The sequence below is a fragment of the Schistocerca americana genome, chromosome 1 (genome assembly GCF_021461395.2).
Source record: "Schistocerca americana isolate TAMUIC-IGC-003095 chromosome 1, iqSchAmer2.1, whole genome shotgun sequence".
In the NCBI taxonomy this organism is placed as follows: Eukaryota; Metazoa; Arthropoda; class Insecta; order Orthoptera; family Acrididae; genus Schistocerca; species Schistocerca americana.
Genome location: NC_060119.1, coordinates 518,057,497 through 518,074,259, shown reverse-complemented (window position 1 = coordinate 518,074,259; position 16,763 = coordinate 518,057,497). Strand labels below are relative to the sequence as shown.

Genomic DNA, 16,763 nt, shown 5'->3' with positions numbered 1-16,763 from the left:
TCTTTTTTCCATTTCCAGCAGTGTAGTTCTGGTTGCCTATTGTCTGTTTCTATGATTGTCTGTGTCATATTCATTACTACGTAAATGCGAACTTTCTTTGTAACTATTACTCTGCCAGTGGTTGTCATATGGGAGGTGTCTGTTTTGTTCACGATTTGCGTTGTAAGAATAGCCTTGTTGTGTCCAGTTATTATTTATTTCATCGCGGAATTGCGACGGATGTGACCTGTAATTGTTGTGCTCCTGTTTTCGAGTTCCGCGATTCTCAGTGTCAATTTTTAATTCTTGTAAGAGTCCCTGAAAAGCTTCAATGTCGTCTTTGCAACGTCCTGCCAAAATAATATGTCGTAAATGTTCAGGTAATTTGATTAAGCAAATGCGGATGAGTTCTGAGGGGCTGTATGGGTTTGACAGGTACTGATTCTTGTGCAACATGTCTTCAAAATATTTCACAAGACTGGAAAATTCAGATTGTTCGAAATGTTTCATCATTATGATGCTATGTTTTACTCGGTCTTCTGTAGCTTGAGACCAATATGCTAAGAGGAAGGCATGGTAAAATTCTCCTTCACTGTGACAATCGTGAATACCGATCGCATTCTTACAGTTGGTTCATTCTCTAAATAGCCACACACACATTCTAATCTGTGCTCTAATAACCAGTTGGGAGGAAAACAATGAGAGAATTGATGGAGCCACGCTTGTTGATGAATGTCGTTGCCAGAATTCTTAAATGTTTTAAATTTACGTGTAGTAATGAACAGCTTGTAGTCAAAATCATCATGTCGACGAGCCGCATATCGGTCATTGTTACGCCGTTTCTGCAGTTCCATTTCAAAATTCGGTGCGCCTTGCCAATTTCTTTCACAATTTCCGAAATGCGCTGTGTTATTATTTTGTGGCTGTTCCGTATTTCTATGTCCCTCTTCCCGTATTGGGGCGCGAGTGTCCTCTGAAATACGTAATTCTTGTATTACCGGTGTCAGCTGATCTTGTACTTCCCGGATTTCTCTTTGGTGTTGCGTATTAATTTGATTCTGATTTTGTTTGAATTTCCTAATTTGTCCGCACTCTTATGTGTCATTAAAGGCTACCGGTTTTGTGTCATTCAGATTATCATCTACCTTCGTAGATAAATTATTTAGCGGATCCGAAAGTTCAACTACTTTATCTGATAATGAACTAATTTCCTCCATGTGTCTTTCTGAACCAATTTTCAGAGTATCTACTGTGTCCTTTAAGTTTTCCTGAGTTTTTGCAAGTTGCGTAACCGAATCGTTAGATGCAACTGAGTCAATTTTAGCTTGCAAGGTCTCATGATTTTCATAAACAATAGTTTGCAGTTCTTTTATGGCTGCTTCGTGATTCTGTAATGCATTTTCATGACGCCAAAAAATAGGTTGGAAATGCTCACAAATTTGTGTTTTTACGTCATTACAGACTTTTTGACATTTCGATTTGATTTTATGTAACTCAGTAGTTAAATTTTCACGTGTTTGTTCAAGCGTGGTGTGAAGATTTTGTTCCATTGCGTCTAACTGTTACTGTGTTTGTCTCTGGTGTTGTTCCATTGTGTCTAACTTTTGAAGATTTTGTCCCATTTGTTTCTGATTTTGTTCAAGCGTTGTGTCTAACTTTTGTAGCCTTTGTCCCATTTGTTGCATTAACTGTAATAACAATGCACTGGTGTCTGAAACATGTTCCTCAGTGCTTTTCGGCAGTAAAGTTGCACCAGCAACATTCACATTTTGACAAGCAGAAAATGTATCTTGACTTATTTGAGAAAATGGTGAGGGCCCAAAACCTGAATCTACAGTATTTGCAAGATTGTGTCCTGTCATTTCGGATTCCTGAGGCGAACTGTTGCTGACCGATCGATCGATAATGCTTCCCTGTTCACTAATTGTTTTACTGCCTACACCATTATTTGCTGCCCGCTCCATTTCCCTATGCACAATTACCAAATTACTACTTTGAACATTAGTTAATTCATTACTCGGTGGCGCTAACACACTGCTTTCGTCTTCACTGTCATTTCTCAGTTTACGTTGGAGTCTAGTATTACGTTTTTCACACGCCATTATTGTCACAAGATTTCACACGACAACACAGAAAAACACAATTTGAAGAGCAAAAATAAGAGAACACATTAACATAGCACTGAAAATAATATCTAGTTAATTGCAAGCGCAGCTGCGAAATACTTGGTGCAAATCTACATGCATGCCACAATAACAATGAAAGACTGCAACTACAAAGGAGATTCTCTCTACAATTAAGCGTTAGCAATAAACAATAGCTACACTAATTACACAAACTACAAGAAAAAAATCAGAAGATTCCAGTGAGGTATCCTCGGCTAAGGGTCAACATATGAAACGTCCCCTTAGAACAATTATACATGACTGTGCTTAAACTGACACACAATATTTTTAGCGCAACGCACTCTGACTTTCAAAAATCGCTACAAAAGAATGGCCCTGACTAACATTAACCTATACCTTTCACAAATCACTTACCTCACAAAAATCTTCGTTACTCGAAGTACTGCAATACAGCGAGCGCCACTACTGCCAGCTAAATAAAAGATTCAAACTACGGAGGGCACTAACTACTGATAGGCATAGTTAGCAAATGAAAGATTTTAATAGAGAACAAACAATGTATTTACCTTAATAGTGTTGAAAAATCAGAATATACACAGCAGTTCATGACATCCAGTCTTACAAATTTCAAAACTCCGCCATTTCTCTCCCCACATCCACCACTGCTGCCGGCTCACCTCCAACTGCTCAACGCTATGCGCTGTTCACGTCCATCTGCCCAACACTACAATGGCAGACAACAATGCAAACTAACCATAGACTGCACACAGCACAACCAGTGATTTTCATACAGAGCGCTACGTGGCGTTCCCAATAAAAAAACCTAAACAGCCTACTTACACTGTTTCTTGTTCTTTGGACATGGAAACTGGACAATTGCAGAAATTTTATCACTGTCAGGTAGAATGCCTTCTCTTTTTAATTATATGGCCTAAGAACTTCAAGTCTGATACTTCAAATTTGCATTTACTTAATTTAAGGGTCATACCGCCTTGTCTGAATTTATTGGCTAATTTGTACAAAGTATCAAGGTATCCCTCCCAAGTTTTGCTGGTTATTAATGTATCATCCACGTAAATAATTAGTTTAGATAGTAGTTCACATCCAATCACATGATCCAAAGCTCAAATAAACTCAGCTACAGACACATTCAGTCCAAACGGAACAACACAATAATGAAAACATTTACCATTATATAAAAAGGCTGTGTACTGCCTTGAATCCTGTGCTAATGTGATGTGATGAAAACCTGAGATCAAATCCAGGCTAGAAAAATATTTTGTGTCATTGAATTTGTACAGGAGTTCCTCCATGGATTCAGGATGATCTGTTTCTCTTTCTATAAACTTATTCAGGTGACGTGAATCCAATACCAGCCTAACACCACCATCCTTTTTTGAAATACAGGCCATCGGGCCGTTATATGTACTGTGACTTCTCTCTTCTCCATTTTTGCATTTTCTGGAGTTCCCTCTCCACTACTTTCCTTTTACAGATGGGTACCCCATAAGGCTTAATGAAAAAGGGTTCGTGTGGCTTTAACTTCAAATGACATTCATAATCTTTGACCCTACCAGGTTGATCACAAAAAATGTTACAGTTCTCCCAGAGAAAATTTTCTAATTCTTGCTTTTCAGACTCAGTCAAGTCATTTGCTTATTTTACCTTTCTGATATGATTAGGGAGTAACTATCATCAACCAAATTCTGGTTATTGTGATCCCTATTTTCCTCTTCCTCCATGTAATGGCTACACTCTGGATAAACTATTTCCCTAATATGGTTACTACTGCTTGTACTTGCATTTAACTGGATTACTACTTTTCCTTGAATACTGGTCTTTGATTCAGTTAACAGTAATTCTGAATTTTGCCAATCAAAACTCACCTTTGCTTTAACTATCCAGTCCATCCCTAAAATCATTTGCTCATTGAGGTCTGGAATAAGTAAACAACCATGTTCAAAATTAATGTCGCCAACAGAAAATGTAATTAAAGCTTGTTTATTTATTAACTTACTAAACTTGCCAGTGGCACCTTTAATCCGTACACCTGTGATTGGAAATTCGATGTAACTTTCAGTGTCTTTTATCCTGTTCCTCAACTTGTCTGAGATACTGCTAATGAGACTGCCAGTGTCAATCAAACCAAGTCCTGACCAATTTTTAATGCTTATTTCTACATAAGGACTACCTAAGGTAATGTTTGGGTCACTATTCACATTCTCTGCCAACAAGTTACTTTCTAATTCAGTTGTATCGATGTTGTTACATACTTCTTCACTACAGGTTTCAATGTCAGAATCAACATAAGATTGAGTGTCATTATGACTGGAATCAAATACACATGAAACAGATACCTTATGTTCACTAGACTTAAAATTATCTTTCAGGGATGGATCTGATTTGATGACTTCACTTTCCTTATTATTTTCTATACAAACTTCATTTTCACTGATAATAAATTCCAAAATCTTCTCACCTATCAACTTAGCTTGTTCCTTCTTATTAGTAGATTAACTTAAGATTTCTTTTATACAAATTGGTACCAATACATTGTTTGCACTCTTAATATCTTCACATGAACCAATTTCGCATTCAGAGTTACTTTCAGCTGCAACACCATTATCAATAACTTCAACATAAATAATGCCATCTAATTCCTCTTGTGTACATATGTCATCAAATACATCATCCTTCACAACAGTATCTTTATCAAAATCATCATCAAAGAAATCTGTGGGTGATGCCTCTGCATGCACATCTGCCTTAACTACTAAGTGTTCAATATCTGAAGTTATACTACTGAAATCACTACCTGTTTCATTATCTGAGTCAGGTGTTATTTCCTCATTTTGGCTATCAATTTCTACTAATGTAGATACCTCATTATCCTTACCTTCATCAGAAAACAAGCTAGTGATACCATACATATCATAAGTTCTGTCTACATCAGGTGTTAATGTGTCAACAATTAATGCTAAGTCATGTTCATTAAGTTCAAACTGTGGTCCTGCTTCAGTACGTGCATTATTCAATTCACTCAACATGTGATCCCAAAAGTTTTGCTTATAACTAGTATCATCTAAGTAGTAGTCCCTATTTACATTACATTTATGATTTCTTTTACGTTTCTGTCTCTTTAACCTCCTATTTGCCTGGTTTGTGCCATGACTATTCACCTCAAACTGACAGGCTCCCAACAAGGTGGTTACCTGTTTCCCTGGTTGGAATTTCTGTTGTGAAGCTGGTTACTCTTTCTCTGTTCTTGACGGTTTTTGTGTCTCTTTAACAACTGTTTTGGTTACCACGCCAGTTATTACTTCTGTGTCCATTATATTGTTGTGACCCCCATTGCTATTGTGAGTGTTTCTGAGGTTTTGATTGTACTGTCTGTCATCATTCTGCCATGTACGGTCAATTTTGTCTACATAACGTAACAATTCGTCAACGCTGTCATCTGGTCCATATACAAGTCCCCACTGAAAACGGTGTGGTAGGCGCCGTTTCAGTGCGTCCAATGGTTTGCTCAAATGTGACAATGTCCCTAATTGTTTTTCACAAAATTCTCGCATGCTAATTGCAAGTCCTGTGCGATATTTGCTACCGTTAAGAAATTCAGATTTTATTCTCGCCTGTTTGTTTTCCGACCAAAACTTTGCCAAGAATTGGCGTTCAAAATCGGCAAAAGACGTAGTATTTGTATCAATGTTTTGGTTCGCCCATGTAAGGGCTGCACCATGCAAAAAACGTTTAGCAAATTTAACTTTAGCGGACTCTGGCATGTTAGGTTGGAAACTGTCTTTGCACTGATGCACAAAGTCAACCGAATGAGATTTCGCATCACCTGGGTAACATTTTAAACTAACGTTGTTACAATTATGCACAAACATCTGGTTTGAATCAAAATTGGGCATTATATTATTTTTCAATTTTGAAACTTCAGAGCTGACTGTTTGCATTTCTATTGTTACACTTCCTACTTTCTCATCAATACGAGATATCTTATCAGAAACTACTTCAGAATTTAATTTCAATCTTTCCCCTACCAATTCTTTTTCTGAAACAATGAGTTCCTGCAACATTTTTAACTCGTCTTTTCGGTTCACTAATTCATTTAAAACGACTACTTCCGTGTTTTTGACACGTTCGTTAACTAATTCAATGCTTTTGTTTGTTTCTTTAAATTCGGAGATTGTGAAAGCCTCTAAACAGTCAACTTTGGTTTCTACCCTTTCTATGTCACATGTAACAATTTGTACTTTGTTATTTGTTGCACTGATTTCTTCTCTCAATGATTTCAAATTTTGGTCCAGCTTTTCTGTTACCTCTTTAATGTTGCTATCTAATTGGTTATTTTGAGTTACCAGTTGTTCTAATTTATTATTCAACAATTGAGATATCTGATCAATTAAATTCGGTTGCTGATTTGCTCCCGAAAAACCGTGAAAAGGCGAACAACTACTGCTCGCGGAATTTGCTTCACTGTTTAAGTGTACATTTGGAGTTGAAGCATGAAATTGATGGCCTGACCGCGTGGTCATGCCTATTTGATTTAACTGAGTTTCGCTCATTTTGATCAAAGTGGCTAGACACTAAACAAAACACTTTCCTGCCTATCAGGTGAAATTGTCACACGCACACAATGAAACAAGAATAGAAAATTGTAGGACACAATTAAAAGGGGTATTTATCTGATTCATTCGCGATGTCATTTCAGAATATTATTTTTGCTCCTGGCGACGTCCGTGGCGCAGTCTACAACGTACAAGATTATGGTTCCTGCCTCTTGTACATGGAATTCTTGCGAGTCGTCCTCTGCACAGACTTCCACTTGATCCCAGCTCCTCCACCACATTGAGATGTTTGTATTTTCCCACCTCTGCATTGCAAATGTTTTGACTTTTGAGTGAAATGCCCAGTCGATGTGCTGTTGTTTTCACGTCAATTCTACCAACAGTGAAAGTTGTTTAGTTATCAGGGTGTTGTAAAATTCCTGGATTCGTCTCGTCGCTGTGCAGCCTATGAAAAGGATTGCGGAAGACTCCCAAATAAATTCCAAAGTACAGTGCAGTTTTAACACCAATATATTTCCAGGACTCTGGTGTCCGAGCCCGGTGAACTGTACCGGTTACATCACATGTACCCAAAGTTGACATCAGACGACACAGAGTTCACAACAATCAACAAACGAGTGAGCCTACAATACATTCGCTCGCAACCCTAGCCAAAAAACGAGTGTCCCAAGGCGCCTGCGTGACCTCTATTTATACTTTTGTTAACAATTACAGACAATGAAAATCACAATTTTATGTAAAATTACAATTAAAAGTTAAACCGAATATGAGATACACATTGCTAAAAATTTACAATCACAGTGCTGAACAAGGTGAACCTATTTTCAACTTAGTTACGAGTTAATATAACATTTTCTGACTAATTATGTTACAGGTAACAATTACATTTCTAAATTTGTTTATAACAAATCAACTAGTGCCTGAATTTTAGTGCTAACATATATTGGAGATTCAATTAACATGCTTTATTTATATGTTCTATTTAATTTGCTGTAGTAATTTTATAATGATAGGTTTACTGGTACATCCTGACCATGTGCTACATTTCTTTCGATTAGTTACAGTATTAATTTCACATTTATATTGTGTTTTTCGCATAAGAACAATGTTAATCAGCAAAGCATCATTTTCGAATTATATGTATACTGAAATAGTGGTTATTTTTGTATGTAATTTGGAAACAGGTCACTTTACAATCAGGCAATTAGGACTGTTGTTTATCTTTAATGCTCTCTGAGGGGTTCTGATCGGTAGCAATGAGATACGGTAATATTTCAGACTCCTGGAGTGTTGAAACGTGTGGAAACTCTCATCTGAGGTGAACGATGCATCACAGTGAAACACCTCTCTGCCGAACTGGACATTTGACAAGTCTGCACAGCCGAGAGCAGCTCAGAAAACTTCAATGCACTGTTCTTCTTTGTCCGTCATTCAGCCTTTATCTTGCGCCTTCTAACTTCCACCTTGTGTCCCAATGAAGAATGAATGGACTCTGCGGGAAGAAATACGTGGGTGATGAGAAGGTTATTGAGGCAGCAAGACGTTGGATCCGACGTCGACCAGTAGAGTGGTACCACGTGGGCATACACATTCACCCAGTAAGGTCGCGAAGATGATCGCATTGAACGGAAATTACGTTGAAAAACAAGGTTTTGTGGCCAGAAAAAATGGTTCAAATGGCTGTAAGCACTAAAGGAGTTAACATCTGAGGTCATCAATCCCCTAGAACTTAGAACTACTTAAACCTAACTAGCCTAAGGACATGACACAAATCCATGCCCGAGGCAGGATTCGAACCTGCGACCGTAGCGGTAACGCGGTTCCACACTGAAGAGCCTAGAACCGCTCGGCCACACTGGCCGGCGTCGCCAGAAGAGTAGTGTATAATGTGGTATATTGGAACCCTGAATAAAACCAACCTGCTTTCAGAAAAAAAAGGTTTGCATAACATATTGGATGCCCCTTGTATACATCTACATCTGCATACATACTCCGCAATCCACCATACGGTGCGTGGCGGAGGGTACCTCGTACTACAACTAGCATCTTCTCTCCCTGTTCCACTCCCAAACAGAACGCGTGATAATCAAACCTGCCAATAACAAATCTAGCAGCCCGCCTCTGAATTGCTTCTATGTCCTCCCTCAATCCGACCTGATAGGGATCCCAAACGCTCGAGCAGTACTCAAGAATATGTCGTATTAGTGTTTTATAAGTGGTCTCCTTTACAGATGAACCACATCTTCCCAAAATTCTAGCAATGAACCCAAGACGACTATTCGCCTTCCCCACAACTGGCATTACATGCTTGTCGCACTTCATATCGTTCTGCAATGTTACGCCCAAATATTTAATCGACGCGACTGTCTCAAGCGCTACACTACTAATGGAGTATTCAAACATTACAGGATTCTTTTTCCTATTCATCTGCATTAATTTACATGTATCTATATTTAGAGTTAGCTGCCATTCTTTACACCAATCACAAATCCTGTACAAGTCATCTTGTGTCCTCCTACAGTCACTCAACGACGACACCTCCTCGTACACCACAGCATCATCAGCAAACAGCCGGACACTGCTATCCACCCTATCGAAAAGATCATTTATGTAGATAGAGAACAACAGCGGACCTATCACACTTCCGTGGGACACTCCAGATGATACCCTCACCTCCGATGAACACTCTCCATCGAGGACAACGTACTGGATTCTATTACTTAAGAAGTCTTCGAGCCACTCACATACTTGGGAACCAATCGCATATGCTCGTACCTTAGTTAGGAGTCTGAAATGGCGCACCGAGTCAAACGCTTTCCAGAAGTCAAGGAATACGGCATCCGTCTGATACCCTTCATTCATGGTTCGCAAGACATCATGTGAAAAAAGGGCAAGTTGTGTTTTGCAGGAGCGATGCTTTCTAAAGCCGTGCTGATGCATGGACAGCAACTTCTCTGTCTCAAGGAAATTGATTATATTCGAACTGAGAATATGTTCGAGAATCCTGCAACAAACCGATGTCAAGGATATTGGTCTGTAATTCTGAGGATCCGTCCTTCTACCCTTCTTACACATAGGCGCCACCTGTGCTTTTTTCCAGTCGCTCGGGACTTTACGTAGGGCAAGAGATTCGCGAGCTAAGCAAGGAGCCACAGCAGTAGAGTACTCTCTGTAAAACCGAATAGGAATCCCATCAGGACCTGGCGATTTATTTATTTTCAACCCATTCAGCTGCTTCACAACCCCAGGGATGTCTATCACTATATCCTCCATACGGGAATGTGTACGAGACTCAAACGGTGGTATGTTTGTACGATCCTTCTGCGTGAAAGATTTCTCAAATGCTAAATTTCAAATTTCAGCTTTCGTTTTGCTGTCTTCCGTTGCCAGGCCAGACTATCAGTGAGCGACCGGATGGAAGCCTTCGACGCGCTTACTGATTTTACGTAAGACCAGAATTTCTTTGAGTTTTGAGCAAGATCTTTTGCTAAGGTATGACGGTGGTTGTGGTTGAATGTTTCGTTCATCGCTCTTTTTACAGCAGCACGAATCTCTAGTAACTTTTGCCTGTCCTCATTCTCGCGATCTTTCTTGTACATATTAGTGATAATATCATATCCTGACAAGGTCGGCATTTTAGCTGTTCTGCAGAAAAGTGAAAGGTTCGTCGGGAATTGAGGAACTTAGCAGAATTTCTGTATATCAATTGTTCCACTGGTTGTGTCGACAGGATGGCGTTCCGGACGTTGTCGGGCCTTGCGGTAGTGGAGGAGGAGTCGGCAGTAGCAGTAGCAGTACCGACAATAGCAGTGACGAGGAGGGAGGAGACACCGACGACGGAAGAGACGGCGGCGGGGGCGGCAGCGGTGGCAACGACGGCGACGAAGAGGAAGAAGAGGAGGAGGGCGGCGGGCAAGAGGAGGCCGGGGGCTGCGGGGGCGAAGCTGGGGCAGGGGAGGCGCAGCTGAGCGCGGCGCCGCCGCCACGGCCGCAGCCGCAGGCGCAGCCGCCGGAGGACATGGGCCAGAGGCCTTCGCGGCCTCGCATCTCGCTCACCTGGGTTCTGCGGAGCGGCGGCGGCGGCGGCGGCGGCGGCGGGGGCGGCAGGCACGCGGCACCGGGGGCGGCCGTGGCGGCCACCTGCCCAGAGCGGCCGCCGCGCTCGCCCGTCGCCGCGCACGGCAGTGCCGCCGCCAACCAGCACCACCACCAGCACAACCACCACCACCACCACCACCAGCAGCAGCAGCAGCAGCCGCCGCCGCCACAGCCGCCAGGGCTGACCACGTCGCCGCCGGCCCCCGACGCCGCCTCTACGCCGCCGACGCCCGCGGCAGGACCTCTGCCGTACGGCGCGCACGCTCACGGCCACGGCCACGGCCACTCGCACGCGCACGCGCACGCGCACGCGGCCGGGCCCGCAGCTCCGGGGCGCGCGCGCTCCGAGCCGTCGCTGATCCAGCACAGGCAGAGGCGGCAGTCGCGCGCCTCGCACAAGCCGCTGCGTTCCCGGCACTCGCGCTTCGGCTACGACATCCAGGACGTCGACGCCTTCCTCACAAAGGTCAGTCTCGTCCTCCTTTACGCGTTCAATTTTCAGAGGGGCCGTCCTGTACTTCACCAAGTAAAACGATTCATCCGTTTTCACAAGACAAGGAAACCAACACAAGTACAGGGATAGCGTACCAATTGGGACAAGAAAGGAGGCATGAAGGGCGCCAAAACAGAAATAACAATCATCCATTTATTGCACCATTACACACGCACATCATGATATATGAGACATTATGACAAACAGTGTGCATAATGAAGGCCGCACAATTTTACCAACGTAAGAAATTAAAATAACACTAGCATAAAACTAACTAAAGTGCCTTGAAGGAAATGTTTATGAGAAGAACACGACGGGGCCGCAAGGGAGGAGGCAACACAATATTTAACTCAGCTGCGCCAAAACAAACAACGGACACCAGGCCGCACCAACAACGGACACGTAAGGCACGCGACTACTCTCTCCGTTGCGGTTCCGCGCGTTCCACCCAATTAATAGCTACCTGAAACATTTTAATACTTGGAACAGTACACCAGTGATCAGCAATTTTAAAAAACAACATGACATAAAAATACAATAATTTAAGAAAATCACATCATATTAGTATGAGCTTAAGGTCTTTCGGTAATTAACAGATTACGGAAGGTAAAGGGGCATGTGCCACTATTAAATCTTGCGTAATTACGCTACTAAATTTCTCAGTACCCAAGTTGCAACTAACGCAACAAGAATTAAATCATTTAAGTGATAATGTTACTTTGAAATAATAATAAAATTATTTCATACAAAAGAGGACCAAGAATGGCCCGATCAGTACTCCCCAGTGAAGCAGTTCACACAAATGGTACTCCACGGCTCCAAGCACACACCCCCTACCAAAATGCAACACAACCATAGCGACCCGGCGTACTACCGGAACCACCAGGCAGTAAACCAAAATCGTACTAAGCCAAAACAAAGACCGACCTTCAAAATAACGAGACCTAGCCCGGGCCGGACAACAGACCAAATGCCGGGAAATCCATAAGAAACCTCAGCCAACTTAATAACAAAATAACAATTTATTAACAATATGCAAAACACAAGACCTCTCAGTCCAAAGGCTTCCGTTTAGTCGCGAAGGTGGACCGACCCGCCTGCTGAGGTGTCAAGCGTCGTACGGAGTGCCGAATCAAGCTTAACCTTCGTTAACGGAAAGCGGAAGCACCACAAGACAAAATAAACTCCAATCTAACTGCCCAAGGCAAACTCTAAGGAGTGCCACTCGAAGACTGTGCACTTGAAGATCAAACATAAAGCACCCAGACTAACGTGCCGCTGAACGACGCACTTCCATCACCAGCGTCTAGCAGAGTACGGAGAGCAGCGTACCCCATCGATATACGTCCATGGGACGGTAAACGAGGATAGAAATCCCAGCGACGGAGAAACAGGAGGACGAAATGACATCTCGCCGCACATAGAAGATATTTCAAACTCAGGCTCGACAAACTACAACAGGCGAGATTTTGCTCCCCTTGCGAATCAATTCAAACGGCACGCCACACCGCTCTCCACACTATTAACCGTAAAATCACGGTCCGGTCTTCCCATCGGGCCCCACTCGACGTCCAGATGCAAACAACTGTCTTCACGCCAAGCCCCGCCTCCAGCTAAGCCCCGGCCAGCGATCACACACGGAAACAAACGCCTAACGCTTAAGCGCCATCTGAGTGAAAACTCAGCACTAAGATCGATACGGACTTGGAAATAAGCGAGCACCGTAACAATGTCATTCCTTGTTGGGGAGGGGGGGGGGGGGGAAGAAGGTCACCGCATCCGCATCTCTGTCGCCAGATGCCTCGATCTCGCCATTTTTACTCATAGTCTACCATTCCTCTCCTCTACAACGCTTTAGCCACACTTTCCGTGGTCTTCCTCTTCTTCTCCTACCCTGAGGTTGCCATGAAATTACTCTATTGGACCATCTGTCTTCATATATTCTTTTGTTATGTCCAAATCATCCTAGCTGCTTTTCTTCCATTTTATCCGTAAAACTACAATGATTCTGTGCTCTTTCTCTTACTTTCTCATTTCTTACGTGGTAAAGTCGGGAAATTCTACAGGCTCTTCTCAAGTGGTCCATTTCTAAAACTTGACTCTCTTTTTATTTCTTTCTGTGATTTGGCAGCAATCACTCCCATACGTTGCTACTAGTTCGACGATGGATTTCTGTAAATGAATTTTAACCTTTATACTCAGTTTTGAGGACCAAAGTACAGGGTCTAACTTTTGGCTAGCCGCACTTTCCTGCTTCATCCGTTGTTGGATGTCTCTGTCACGTCTTCCATCACGTGATAGGATACTACCCAGGTACTTAAATTCTTTACTCACTTTAATAAGAAGTCCGTCAATGTCCATCTTACTTCCCTCTTCTCCGCAACATAGTTACTGCGCCTCCTCAAAATTAAACTTCGAATCCCACTTTTTACAGCCGGCCGGTGTGGCCGAACGGTTCTAGGCGCTTCAGTCTGGAACCGCGCGACCACTACGGTCGCAGGTTCGAATCCTGCCTCGGGCATGGATGCGTGTGATGTCCTTAGGTTAGTTAGGTTTATGTAGTTATAAGTTCTAGGGGACTGATGACCTCAGATGTTAAGTCCCATAGTGCTCAGAGCCATTTGAGCCACTTTTTTCACTCTTCCAACAATTTCCTGACCAAGTAAGACGTACTCTCTTCCTCGACTGCTGCAACGATCTAATCATCAGCGTAGGAAAGTGTGTACGTACACTGGTTCTCTACTTCAATCCCCATGCCCGTGCACATTGTAAACCACAGATTCAGTGCCTTCTGCACATACATCTTAAAGAATGTGTGAGACAGACAGGATCGCTGCTTCAGTCCATTAGTTATTCTGAACGCATCTCTAGAAATGTCTTTTCCTACTTTAATGACCTTTTCTGCTGACTTGTAGAAGTTTATGATGCTTCTTACATAAAGTTTTGGCAGTTCCCCAGATCACAGCACATCGAACAATAGCTTTAGTGGCACTGTGTCATACGATTTCTCAAGACTTAGGAAGTATAAGATCAAAAAGAATGTCCTCCCCCCTCTCAGGAAAGAGTATTAAAATACTAGTAGCTACCCTGTAACTGCCGAAACATTCACAACGAAGTGCCAGAGTTTGAAGAGCTCCTGAAACGCAGTGAAGTTCATATAATACAGTGGTGCCCAAAATTAAAGCAACAAATGGAAATTTTGCAAGGTTGTGTTTATTTTCCCACAAAATAGTATGAATGGGTGATAGTAAAGTAGAAACAATGTAAAAAATAAAGAACGTAAACAACTGCAAGATGCGTAACGGTAGACAAAAATGTTCTTCGGTTTTTTCCAACTTAATGGATTTGCACACACATTCCGACTACTGGTCAATATTCTCATTATGGGTTGTGACCACCTCTGGCAGCAATACAGGCCTGACAACGACAGGGCATGTCGTGAACGATGTCATCAATTTCATGTTCAGGCAATAACGCCCATTCTTCTTGCGGAGCTGTACGCAAGTCTTGGAGAGTGGTTGGTAGATGCTGACGTGATCAGCCCGTCTCCCTAGTGCATCCCAGACATGTTCTGTGGGATCAATTCGGGAGAGTGATCACGCCACGCCATTGTGCAGCATCTTCTGTTTCCACGAAAACATCAAGCACCTATCCATCAGTACGACGTCTGGGTCCACAGGTCCACAGCACCTCGTAACAGCCGCATATGAGGCCCCGAGGTCTCATCAAGATACCTGACAGCACCTAAAACCTGCCGATTGAGCTGTACAATTTCATGAAGAGGAGTTCGAGTGGCCAACATAATCCGTGCTCACACCAACAGGGATTTTCCTCGATATAGGTCTCTTTCCACAGTGTCTTGGTCCTGAAATCGTGTTCCACGTTCCCTCCAGATGCAAATCCATCGAGTATCACTCTCCAGAGCAAATCGGGACTCCTTTGTGAAAAGAACGTTCGCCCACTGTTCGACCGTTCAGGTGGCATGTCGACGACTGCACTCTAGACGTCCCCTTCTGTGAAGACGTGAAGAGGTAGACATACAGCAGGTCTTTGACAATAAGGGTCACTCTGCCGAAGCCTTCTGTACACCGTTTGCCTCGATACAACACGTCCAGTGGATGCTGCGAGGTCAGATGCCAATTGCCATGCAGTTCTAAGGTGGTACCGTTATGCCCTTCCAGCCAAATATTAATCCTCTCTTTCTGATGTCACACGTGGACACCCCCCCCCCCCCCCATGAACCATGGACCTTGCCGTTGGTGGGGAGGCTTGCGTGCCTCAGCGATACAGATAGCCGTACCGTAGGTGCAACCACAACGGAGGGGTATCTGTAGAGAGGCCAGACAAACGTGTGGTTCCTGAAGAGGGGCAGCAGCCTTTTCAGTAGTTGCAGGAGCAACAGTCTGGATGATTGACTGACCTGGCCTTGCAACATTAACCAAAACGGCTTTGCTGCGCTGGTACTGCGAACGGCTGAAAGCAAGGGGAAATTACGGCCGTAATTTTTCCCGAGGGCATGCAGCTTTACTGTATGGATAAATGATGATGGCATCCTCTTGGGTAAAATATTCCGGAGGTAAAATAGTCCCCCATTCGGATCTCTGGGCGGAGACTACTCAAGAGGACGTCGTTATCAGGAAAAAGAAAACTGGCGTTCTACAGATCGGAGCGTGGAATGTCAGATCCCTTAACCGGGCAGGTAGGTTAGAAAATTTAAAACGGGAAATGGATAGGCTAAAGTTAGATATAGTGGGGATTAGTGAAGTTCGGTGGCAGGAGGAACAAGACTTCTGGTCAGGTGACTACAGGGTTATAAACACAAAATCAAATAGGGGTAATGCAGGAGTAGGTTAATAATGAATAGGAAAATAGGAATGCGGGTAAGCTACTAGAAACAGCATAGTGAACGCATTATTGTGGCCAAGATAGATACGAAGCCCACACCTACTACAGTAGTACAAGTTTATATGCCAACTAGCTCTGCAGATGACGAAGAAATTGAAGAAATGTATGATGAAATAAAAGAAATTATTCAGATTGTGAAGGGAGACGAAAATTTAATAGTCATGGGTGACTGGAATTCGAGTGTAGGAAAAGGGAGAGAAGGAAACATAGTAGGTGAATATGGATTGGGGCTAAGAAATGAAAGAGGAAGCCGCCTGGTAGAATTTTGCACAGAGCACAACATAATCATAGCTAACACTTGGTTTAAGAATCATGAAAGAAGGTTGTATACATGGAAGAACCCTGGATATACTAAAAGGTAACAGATAGATTATATAATGGTAAGACAGAGATTTAGGAACCAGGTTTTAAATTGTAAGACATTTCCAGGGGCAGATGTGGACTCTGACCACAATCTATTGGTTATGACCTGTAGATTAAAACTGAAGATACTGCAAAAAGGTGGGAATTTAAGGAGATGGGACCTGGATAAACTGAAAGAACCAGAGGTTGTACAGAGTTTCAGGGAGAGCATAAGGGAACAATTGA

General features: G+C 42.7%; 1 protein-coding gene and 1 long non-coding RNA gene across 2 annotated transcripts in view; both read left to right on the top strand.

The window, feature by feature from the left end:
- LOC124624562 overlaps window positions 1–10,626 on the top strand; it is a 232,867-nt gene extending 222,241 nt beyond the window's left edge. The window contains exon 3 of the long non-coding RNA XR_006980706.1: window positions 10,410–10,626. This is a non-coding gene — a long non-coding RNA (uncharacterized LOC124624562). The remainder of the gene's footprint in view (window positions 1–10,409) is intronic.
- A 71-nt stretch (window positions 10,627–10,697) lies between these two features.
- LOC124569926 overlaps window positions 10,698–16,763 on the top strand; it is a 41,475-nt gene continuing 35,409 nt past the window's right edge. Inside the window, exons 1-2 of the mRNA XM_047131097.1 lie at window positions 10,698–10,839; window positions 11,017–11,243. Of these exons, the coding sequence (XP_046987053.1) occupies window positions 10,698–10,839; window positions 11,017–11,243 (369 nt within the window). The remainder of the gene's footprint in view (window positions 10,840–11,016; window positions 11,244–16,763) is intronic.